Consider the following 11,957-nt stretch of genomic DNA (forward strand, 5'->3'; position numbering starts at 1 on the left):
ATTTTTTTTTTTTTTCAATCCAGGTAGACAGGACCAGATTGGAGATTTTCGCCACCTTAAAATAAATGACTGATCAGTGTCTGGGGAGCTTGGTTTGCAAGAAAGGAAACGTGAGTATTTCTGCCTTCATGTCCAATGAGATGCAGGTCATAAATCCGCCACTCGTCTCTTCATTATCATCGCAGGTGACGAAAGCGCAATATCCCCTTCAAACATAGGGAGCCAATATCTTCTTTATTGGCCTATTTAGCCAGAAATGTTTTTCTTTTTTTGTTGTTTAATTTGTCCGTTTTGTATTCAGCCAGTTTATCTTCTCTCCTCTGTCACTCTCAATATCCAACTTGAGGGAATGGATTCCTACACCTGGACAGGATGATAACCACAGCAACAACAGCAACCAAAAAAACTTATAATACGATAATAATGCCTATGTTTCTATGAACTCGTCCCAGAAACTCGCTATGAGCATAAATAACACCAATTAGCCCTTGCGCGGAGAATATCTTCGACCGTAGCTCCGTCACGCATCCTCTTCACATTCCCCTACACAGCGAGACTCTGATTGTTCAGCGGAGATGGCTGGAGAGATTACGCACTTGGACACTCCGATTGATGTAGGCGCACGCTCAGCCCGAATATTCCGCGGGACCAGGAGATGTTTTAGCACATCCTCTCTGTGTGTGGAGTTTTGGTGACTCTGTGGGGACTTGAACAAGAACAGGACAAGCGCTAGGAGGAAACAGGGACATCCTCATGCAGCAACACATTGGAGAGAGATAAAAACAGATAAGAAATCTCTCCCCAAATGTGAGCAAATACAGGGATTGCGCGTGGTCTCATGACTGGATATTTAAACGTTCCGCAGGGTCCTAAAGGTAGCATTTAGTTATTTACATGTTTTAAATTTCCTCGTGCATGCAGCGGGGTGTTAATTCGAGTAATTATTGTGCATAATACAACGATGTAGCTGAGCAAGGAGAAGCTTAAGTGCAAGGGCCCGTATTCACAGAGGATTGCCTATATGAAAGCAATAACGCCATGATTGATGTGGAAATGACATTATCCATGCGCTCCTCAAACAGCTTATTTTATAAAATGTAAACTTTATAAAAAAAAGTAAAAATCTCTGTCAAATAACATTTAATGTTGATTTACACTATCAAAGTCAGATGAACCAAGTGTATCTCGCCGACCTCACATGTTCTGACCATCAATTTTAGTATTTAACCATAAATTCACACTGTTTAGCTCAACACCGATGACAACTCGCTCATGTGTTCAAGCTGAGACAGATAGCATATGAGGAAAGATACAGAAAGACTACTTCAGGGGAAAAAACATGGGAAGTTTTATTCCAGTGTGATTTGATCTCGACTTGTATCCTAGGTTGACCATTTCAGTTTCAGTGAAGAAGGTGGTCGAGTAAGTGTTAAGTATTGGGAAGTCTTTGCGCAGTGATCCCTCACATAGTCATGGAGGCCGTAGGGGGGTCCAAATGCTATTACAATTCGATCCATCTTCTGACAGTAAATCCACTGATTATGGCAATGATCCCGGTGTGTTTATCTGTCTCTCTCTCTCTCTCTCTCTCTCTCTCTCTCTCTCTCTCTCTCTCTCTCTCTCTCTTCTCTCTCTCTCTCTCTCTCTCTCTCTGCATATATGTGTGTGTAACAGAGAGAAAGAGATCATATAGCGAGGTGATGGAAAGATGGTTGTCACAGTTAGTCTTAAGACTTTCCACAAACTAAACAGATATCTTAAAATAACAGTTGTATTTCATTCAATTTGGCAAACTGTAATCCACGAATTGGCCATAGCAGATAGTCATTAATAGCACGGATAATTCAGTTAGCATACATTTGCAACTTACATCAATCTCTGTTTGCAATAAAACTTTAGGCCTATACGTATTACTTGGAGCCAGTTTTACCTTCATGGTACGTGCAGGCCTGTTGTTTGTAGTAGAACTCATTCACGTGCCAAGAAGACTTATGTAGCAATATGTTAAAATGTTAAATTATGTTTCAAGAATTCAATACTCAAATATGTGGGTAGTCTACAAATAATGTTAATTGTTGTCTATGCTTACACCGCACTGTCAATAAATTCAACAAGTCGTGGGTGATCTACGTTTAAGCCGTTTCAGTGGTATTTTTGGCGACGTTATCGCTTTGGGATATTTAAGGGGTGAAGTATTGTTTCATTAAGACTACTTTTATCATATTTTGGAAAGATACCAGAAACTGATGGGACATTACTTATCCATTCTGAGAAATGGATATCACAAGACGGACAACTGAGAACAAACCAGCAGCCAGTATTCAGCAAGAGATTAGTTTAGCTGATTGTGAAACCCAATAACAATTTTTCCTGAGCATTACAGAGCAACTGCATACATGCTACGGCCCATATGTGCATGTATGAGTCGTGAACATGAACGGTAGCCTACAATATGAAAAGCTGTATTTTCTGTCCACCTGCCTATGCCTAATTTATGAAACCTGCAAGGAGCACAAGTTTGCCTACAATGTCAATTGAAAGCCAAGTCTGGTAAAATCACTGTGATACATCTGCCATTACACGGACATAGCTTCAATGGACAGCATATTGTCAGTTAACAGATATTAAAAAGAGCAAGCCGGCGACATTATGTTGGCAGAGTCCATGAGATGCAGTAACTTGACAAATAAATCATGGCATAAAAGACAACTCAACAAAGACAAGGAACTCTTAACGTAGCCTACTGCATGTTGCATTTTCTGTACGTCTTGGTCGAAGTGAGAAGAAATGTCATTTTTTTTGTATTTTTAATCAGCTTGCATTCGTTCACACACTGCCCGGGTGAAACATCAAAAGTTTGTTTCATCCGCACCTTTCACAAATAGCCTACAGGAAAGGAAATTCTCCGCTCACCTTTCACGCAAAGCTTGACTCCAATATACCGTGTGAAGAGTTGTAATCTGACGGATATTACCCAGATATTTCAGATTTGAATCGGGACATCTTTGGAGGTGCGGTTGGGGAGGCGAACTCTCAAACGACTACTTCCCTCCGTGGCTCCGCGGGAATGGAGTAATCGACGGCACCAAATGACACTTCAGCCAAAGAAACAACACAGCAAACATATGCGGTGGCGGGCGGTGCAGGGAAAAACAACAACTTTAATTTCGGCCTGATGTTTTCCCTGGATGAGGTATAATTTATCGGGCCGATCGCCAAAATTGCAGGTGGAACAATATTAGCGTGAGCATTCGCATTCAGGCAGAGGGACTGCGTTCAACACGTAGTGGGCTGGTCATGCCATTATAGCTCAGAGACTGCGTGTTAACCGTGCTCGTCTCATTTAAGTCATCAAACCATCGGATGAGGTTACTGGTGCTATCAATGGCAGAGATCATTAGTTTTTAAGGGAATTTCATTCCATAATTGTGGCTGTTAATTAAGGCTACATCATAGTAGAATGGGTGGCGATATGAATGTCACGTGACACGTGGAATATTCACTAAGAAATTATTAAATTAGATAACTATTGGGTAGTCCACTATGATATAGGAAAGTCCTAAGAACCACTCCCCCTAATACACTATATCAAACATTAGGACCAGTATAATAACACCAGCCGCACATAAGAATGAAAATGAAGACATCTGAGCTTGTGACTTACAGTTATATGTCATTCTTCATCATGCTCTTCCATGATTTGTGCCCAAATAAGTTTTGTGTCGGTAAAGATACAATTTCAGCACCTGGACAGCTCCCGGCTCATGGGCCTTGTGCACAGCATAACTAAATTTAGTTTGTCCTATAAACAATGGCAATATTTGGAAGAACCCTACCACCAACTTTATTTGTTCGCATTGCATCTAAGGCTTCGTATTTTCATACAGCGATTGTGAGATGTACGTATAGGTATATAACTGATAAGTAAAGCAGTGTGAGCTGCATCAACAGTGACATGTGTTGAAACTGTATTTCAAATGTATCAAAAATGACTTCTGAAATGTCCATTTGCCCTTTTCCAACCAATGGTTTCCTCAACACCATGTTTCAAATTCAGATTTTTAATGAATGCTGGAATAACGTGTGTGGCTGTAGCTGGTGACCATCACCAGTAAACACTATGATTAAGGCTGATGCTGAAGCCTCTGATTGAGAAGTATGCAATGGTGTGTATGTGTGTGTGGTTGACATTATGTGTGTGTGTGTGTGTGTGTGTGTGTGTGTGTGTGTGTGTGTGTGTGTGTCTGTGTGTGTGTGTGTGTGTGTGTGTGTGTGTGTGTGTGTGTGTGTGTGTGTGTGTGTGTGTGTGTGTGTGTGCGGAGGGGGGGGGGGGGGGGGGGGGATGGGGTGTATTATGAACAGCAAAAATCAATAGTGATTTGTTGCATCCTCCCTTCTAGACTGTGATGCGTCCGGTGCATCTATGTTGACTATTCCATAATCAGCATTCTGGTGCATCTTAAAATCTATGACAGAGTTCAATAGCTGGCACAGCTATCGACAGGCGCCAGCAGTCACGTGAGCAAGCGGCCATCCTCAGCAGCTGTCTTATTTTTGTTGTCATATAGCCCCTAATTGATGAGGAAGGGAAGTGGACTTCTGTTGTCTTCTCACACCCTAGACACAATATATATGTATAGTATATACACTCTATTTATATATACGTACATCTGTTTCCATACTGTGTTCAGTAGTACTTATGTTATGTGTAGTACTAAGTGTGTTCCTATGTTTTTATGTTATGTAGTAGTACTTACTTATTGTGTGTGTATGTTTGTGTTTTTATGTGTTTTTGTTTACTGTATGCACCAATGCACCAGAACAAATTTCAGGTAGGCGCATACCTACTGTACGTGACAATAAATCTGTTTCTGATTCTGATTCTGATTCTGAAAATCCTCTCTAGCTCAGGAGAAAGTTGCATGGCGACACGATAAAGAGGGAAGAGATGGCACACAGGTCTTGAAGCTGGACGATCATTGAGAACTGTAATTGTATCTCATGGCAGGTCAAAGAGGTCCGACCACATCAGTGACCATCACATTACTTAAATTAGACAAGGTTATACTCACTGACAATAACTCAGCATGGTAGGGTGTTTAAATTAATGATGTTTAAATGGCTGTTTAAATTATATAATCAGCCAAAGATCACCAAAAGAGGAACACTATCCATTTTACTGGACTTTTAAAATGCCCTTAAAGCTGCGTCCATCTTTCCACGGGTTCCATAAAGGTGTGTAGGAGCTGAGTCCCAAGCACCAGTAGGACTGCTGAGTTACTGCTATCCATCCTGAAAATTGAAATACGTTATTAAGGGGGGAAAAAATCTTTAAAAAAAAATATCTCTCTGTATATAAAAAAATAAAAACAATGACACAGAACTGTAATCCAAACAGTGCATGATTGCAAAGGATTATAAAGTCTCACACAGTAGATGGATTTGTGTTTGGGCTCCAAAGGCTTCTGGCTGATAGCGATTGGGGTGATACGGGCTCTACGTCTGGATTTCTCTGTGCCATGTTTGAGATTTGGGTCTTATTTTACAGGACCAACGAGTGATGGACTTGTATTCAGGTCTCCCCCTCCCCCAGCTAAGCAATTCAGCTTTATATCTGATATAGGACTTGGGGGGAAGCACCACTGATTTTCATGTTTTAGTGAGCACGCCAATGGGTAGTGTTGTGCATGAGCATTCTCATTCACTCCCTGGGATGCAAGACATGCTGATGGATGATTTGCAGGTGAACACATGTGAGGTAGCAAACCACATAAGGGAAAATAATCTTCTAGTTATACCAAAAACATGCAAATCGGTTTCATGACATTCTTTGACTTCACGGCACATTTTCCATTTCTGCATTTTGCCCTTTGCCTCAACCTTGCCACATGGCTGATGCCAGATTTATGAACATTCAGATGGTTATTGTGAGCAGCCAGGCCTTCATGTGTGTAGTCATATGGATATGCCATCACACCTTTCACACCTAGGACCCCCAGGTAGTCCCCAACTATCCCTCAATCCTGATGAGCTATAGCTGATGGTTTTGGTTTACACCTTGTGTCCCCCAAAATGCCCGTTCATACGGACTCCTGTGGATACACTTTTATTTCATTGTTTAAGTGTGTTTATTCTGTAACCCTATAACTAGTCACAGCTCCTGTTATCTTGCGCTATGTGTAAGAATTCCGTGAACAATATTGCTGAGACATGGCGCTACGGACACAATAAACAGATTCTCCTCGCTAGCCACATTGAGTCTGTTTCTTTCTCCATCATGACATTCAGTTAACTCAGGTTGGAACAAGAAATACAGCGTTGCCGTTTTCATCAGGAATTTGCCATAAAAAAAAAAACAATCTTTCAGTAGCTTATGATAATGACATCCTCTCCTTCTAACACATCTGCCTTTGAAATCAACCTGGTGCTTAGGGTATTGGATTTCTAAATTAAGTTTTGTCAATACCATGTTTCCAATTTGTCTCCTCTGGAGATCCCGACAGAAATATTGGTTACTGTAAACGGCTGGCAGCAAATGATTTCTCTTGGCTCAGTTAAAGCACATCATTAGCATAGTGAGGAGACACACTGGATATGGTGATACGTCTTCGTGGCAGGCCTCACAAGTCAGCCAGACCTTGATTTGATTTATGTCACTCACTGGCCGTACTCAAAACCCACCACATCACACCAAGAGGAGACAGACGTTACTGAAGACCTCTTCGGTTAAGGCTTGAAAATTATTCGGTGCTAATGACAAGCCTCGAGAAACAGTTTGGAGGTAACCTTTCTTCAAAGGCACTCTTTATGCGCCCTTCCCATTAAATATTAAGCTATGTGAATGAACTGTTAGGCTTCATATGACTTCAACACAGGTGCTTTTGAAAGTACAACAAATCAAGGGGTAAAAACACGTGACCTTGTGACAAAAAATTGTCTTGTCACCTATCAGGCAGTCTAGGGTAGTGATCGTATCCAAAACAGTGGACATGGGAGTAAAGGTATATGCATTGTGCCATTACCTGTGCTTATTTAAACCCTGACGTTAATGTTTCACTCTTGACGGGTGTTCTTTTTATTTGATAGTACAGTACAAGTTACAGTGAAAGTCTTGCAGAGACATATTGTTTATTTTACATGCTTCTATTTATGTTGCTCAAGGTCCTCTAGCTATCTGTTCATGTGTGTAAATAGGAAACCAACATGGTGGCTCAAACGGAGCCATTAATAATTCCAGCCATTCCTCTTCCATTCCTTTAGGAGCACGTAAGGGATGGGTGTGATTTGATTGACTTGAGCTAAAAAAAACAGCAACCTTTCGTCAGAATTGTGGATCCTTTAACTGGAGCAAATGTGTGTACGGTGCTCATAGTGAGCGAGATGATAATGGAGGCCTACACTGCTAATTAATCAGCCTGGGCTGACAAGGTTGAGAGATTAAATGAACCCCTTTCTTGGTACCAGCACCTTTAAATAAGATTACAGTGACCACTTGCTCTTCAGTATATTTATGCTAAATAGAGGTCAGTAAGGGTCACGTGTCTACAAGTACTTCACAGGTGCAAGGAGAGTGCATACTGACAATGATATTGCCTAACCTGTGGTCATTTAACACAACCACCTTCTTTATTTTAATATAGGCTTGATGATAAAAGTTGATAAGTGATGTGACTCGAACAAACAAATAAGCAGAACCGTGTGCACTTAGGCAAAAGAAGATGCGTTTATTTCCTATTCATTTCCGGCTGTTGCCGAACGTTTAAAAATGGACAAGCAATAATCTGTTCAGTAACAGGCCTAGGAAGCGGTCAGATGCTCCTGGAGAATATATACAATTAGCCTAGAGCTGTGAGTCTGAGTATCCATCTGGAATGGAAAAGGTCTTGGACTGCATTTTCAGCTGTCCAATTGAGTAGTCCACATGGATGCAAATATGCCTGGAGCTCTGCGCAGAGGGATACATATTGATCTCTCCCTCTACCTTTGTGTCTTGTTCAACATCCACAGGCTTGTCTAGATAGAGAACGGCTTGCTTCCAGTGGGTTTCCTGTTTGAATGGAGACGTGGAGAGGACCAATGGCTTTTCCCCATCGGGGAACGTTACCGTGAACCACACGCAGAATGCGTTCACAGTAGACGAGCCGAAACAGTCGCAGCTAAAGCTGCCTCTAACTGATTTCAACTGATCCACCGTCACCGTGTACAAGTCCAACTCGGCGAACTTAGACTGATGTGATAGCACGTCCTCCACGGTCACCGGATTCACTGTAATGTCATTGTTTATGATGCACTTCCTAGCAAAGTCCGTCATGCAAGACATGTCCACGCCGTACTGACTCTTGACTGTGCTCCAGAAGTTCAGGCGGTCGTCGGCCACAAGGTCATTCATCGGTGCGATGTACAGTTCTGCTTTGCTTGGGAGGATAAGGCCGCCAGATTTCAGCCATTTATCTCGAGCAAAAAGCACAGAATTCAGCATGGACTCGTGAAGGAGTGCATAGCCCATCCACTCGCTAACAATCACATCTACCTGCTCGGGCAGATCGATCGTCTCCAGAGTACCTTTAATGATGTCGATCCTGTCCTCCATCTTATTCAGTTTTACGATTTTAACAGCTTGATCGGCAATCGAACTTGCCTCAACAGCATAAACCTTTCTAGCCCCAGCTTGGGCGCAGAAAATGCTAAGAACACCGGTGCCTGCACCAACGTCCAATACAACTTTACCTTCGATTGCACTGCTGTTTCTCATAATGGCCATCCTATACGTGTTTGTCCGTACATGGTCTGCAATCATTTCCTCGTGGATTGTAACGTCAGAATAACTGTCGAAGTACAGATTGTCCTGAACATTTTTATCTAACTTTCTTTTTTTGGTATAAAGAGACATCATTCCCTTCTGTCTGCTCATGTATGGTCACGTTGAAAATCAGCACACACTTCCGGATATGAGGAGACAGGTGCATTGTGGTATCTGTAGTATAAACCACATTCGTGTTGTGTGGCTATAGTCGGCATAGCATACAGTTATAAACTACACAAAGATTCGTCGCGACTCAATTACGCAAAACCTTTTGTGACGTAGGACGTGTAAGGACGTAAGGACGTAAGATTGACGCTCAATGTAGTTTTGAGCACAATCAACTATTATTAACTATCACCACCATGATAACAGTCTGTGTAAATGTCAAAATAAATGTCATTAAAAAAATACATGTGAATTGTGTGTGTTTTTATAACAACTAATTCTCATTAGCATAACTTCCAACACAGTAGGCTAAATGCTTGAAGTAGAAGTAGCCAAGAGAATAAATTCCAAAATCAGGAATGTATATTGATTCTTAGTCAATTAGTCAAGGTGCAAGGGCAAATATCGATGCTCGGTTATATAGCCTATTGTTGAATTGTAGGCTTAGTCTAGTTAGTCAACTGGTGTCTGATACCAACATGTGTTAAGGTGTTCAATTGAGCTCAATTAAGAGGTAGGCTGATAAAATTCCAGAGCTCAGACACACACACACACACAAACACACACACACACACAAACACACACACACACAAACACACAAACACACAAACACACGCACACACACAGAGACACACACAGACACACACACACACATGCACACATGCACACACGCACACACGCACACACATGCACACACGCACACAGACACACAGACACACAGACACACACACACACACACACACACACACACACACACACACACACACACACACACACACACACACACACACACACTCAGAAGTGCCTGTAGGTTGAGAGTTCCATTCACAGCCACTCCACAGCAACTAGATATGAGGTGACATTACAGATTGCGTCTCCTTGCCATTATGTCCTGGGAGTGGTGTCTGTTTTACAGTTTTTGAGGAGATGCAGGGGCGCATATAGCACTGGGGACGAGGGGGACATGTCCCCCCCAGATTCATAGTGACCCTGATCCGTCCCCACCACTCTCCCTACGTAAGGCGACAATCATCAGTAAATAACGTTTAAAAAATGTTAGCGTCCCCCCGAGTTCAAAAATCCCATCTGCACCGATGAGGAGATGACACGGTGCTACTTCAAATGCTACCTCAAGACACTACCTACAAGGGAACATTACTTTAACGGTGCAGATCCATTCAAGCGATCTGAGCGACGCGATCAAATTCCATTGCTTTGAGTGGGCGTGGTGTAGCGTGTGGAAATAGACTGGACTAGTGATTTTTCAAACCGTCAAAGACGAGAAAAATCGCTCCTCATTTGCATAAGTTTGAGCATGTTCGAATTTTCATCAGGCGCGTCGCTCAGATCGCTGGTCTACGTCACAATGGAGCTGGCTCCCGTTGAAATGCATGGGGTCGCCCAGATCGCGTCGCCCAGATCGCTTGTATGGATCTGCACCGTAAGGGATCCCCATTTCACCAGTGGATATCTCCACACAGACTGTCATCGTGTCATTTAGCCAGGAAAAGCATGCCAATTGTATTTCATGGAAACACAGAAAGAGGGTGTCTTCCAGGAATATAATTAATACAAAAATAAATAGCAAAATTATATGTGAAACTGGGCAGCCTTTGGATTATTATCATTAAATTGTCAAGAAGAAAACTAACAAAAGAAATGGTTTGTGAGGATAGGCTTTCTCAACAACCAGTAAATCTTTGCCAGTACATTTTGACACCCTTGTTCTGTTTTGTTATTTCCCACTGTAGCCAGTTGGCTCCATCATGATACAAAGAGGACAGGACTTTCCTTTTCAATGTGGATGATTCTATTTAGTATCCCTCAAGTATAACTAAAAATACACGAGATATGCTTAAAAAGCATAAAATCCATATTACCAACAGATGGTCAAAATAAGGAAAGTGTAAAAATAGAAACAGAAAATAATTTGATCCTGTCAGGTATGCAGGGACAGCCACGTTTCAGGCCAGGCAGACAGTGCATGCTAAACAGCTGTTTCAACCAACTGTTCCCAGCTATACTGTAGCAGCAAGTGCTTCTCAGTATGCTCCATCAGAGCCAAACCACATTTCCCTCATGATGGATGGCATGATTTGCCTTTAACCTTAACAAAATAACAATACATCATGGCGCCTGTCGTTCCCCTCCGACGTCAAAAGGCTTCCCCCCCTGGCATCAGGCAATTCCTTCTGAATCTATGTTCTGTTCACTGCCGAACTGCCATTGTTCAACCAACTGATGAATGTCCACCTATTCGACAGGAAAAAAAGGGGGGGAAATTCAGCTTGCAGCTTAACTTAGGTGTGTATTTTTACCAGGGGAATCTTGGATAAGAAGGAAGTATTTTTCATGCAATATAGAGCAAGGCCTTGATTTAAAAAAACAAACACGCACACACACTTTGTGAGAGGCTCCACATATCGAGCAGGCAAGCCATGAAAACAACCAGCAACAGGCACGTCACGGAGCTTGGGGTAAATAATAAATACATTAATTACTGAGGGGAGAATAATCACTGAAACATCCTCTCCAAGTCTATTGTAGTGTCGTTACAAGAGCAAACAAAAGACGGTCGGGCCGCGAAAAGCTTAGGTAACTGCAGGTGTGTTGTATGTGTCTTTGGGAAAGCAGCTGTAGTTTGAGGTAAACTACGCCCCTTCATCTGCCTCCGACTTTTGTTTGCTCCACGAGCTGGCAGAATGTTTTCAAAGCACTGACCCTCTGCATCACAGCGCGGTTTGAGAGGTTGTGTCGAGGCATCTGTTTCCCCCGGAATAACAAGCACCGAAATGAGACTACCAGCAGGTTTCTCCTATACTCGGAGGAGACATGAAGGTAAAACAAGGCAATGGCAAATTGGGTCTTAGGAACCAGTTCAAAGCTGTAGGCCAGATTTCATGTGGGCTGTGAAGCACCCTGGCACCCCACTGTGCCTCAGAGGCGGCGTGACACGGTATGAATTCCAAAATCTTACACAAATTTTACT

General features: G+C 42.3%; 1 protein-coding gene across 1 annotated transcript; it reads right to left on the minus strand.

Moving 5' to 3' along the window:
• Positions 1 to 7,704: 7,704 nt before the first annotated feature.
• prmt6 (protein arginine methyltransferase 6) lies at positions 7,705 to 8,911 on the minus strand (the record flags this gene model as incomplete). Its single annotated transcript, XM_080855202.1, has 1 exon — positions 7,705 to 8,911. One exon carries the CDS (start codon positions 8,909 to 8,911, stop codon positions 7,841 to 7,843), a length of 1,071 nt encoding a protein of 356 aa, XP_080711328.1. The 3' UTR covers positions 7,705 to 7,840.
• Between the last annotated feature and the right edge of the window lie 3,046 nt (positions 8,912 to 11,957).

This window comes from Sprattus sprattus, assembly GCF_963457725.1.
Source record: "Sprattus sprattus genome assembly, chromosome: 17".
Classification (NCBI taxonomy): domain Eukaryota; kingdom Metazoa; phylum Chordata; class Actinopteri; order Clupeiformes; family Clupeidae; genus Sprattus; species Sprattus sprattus.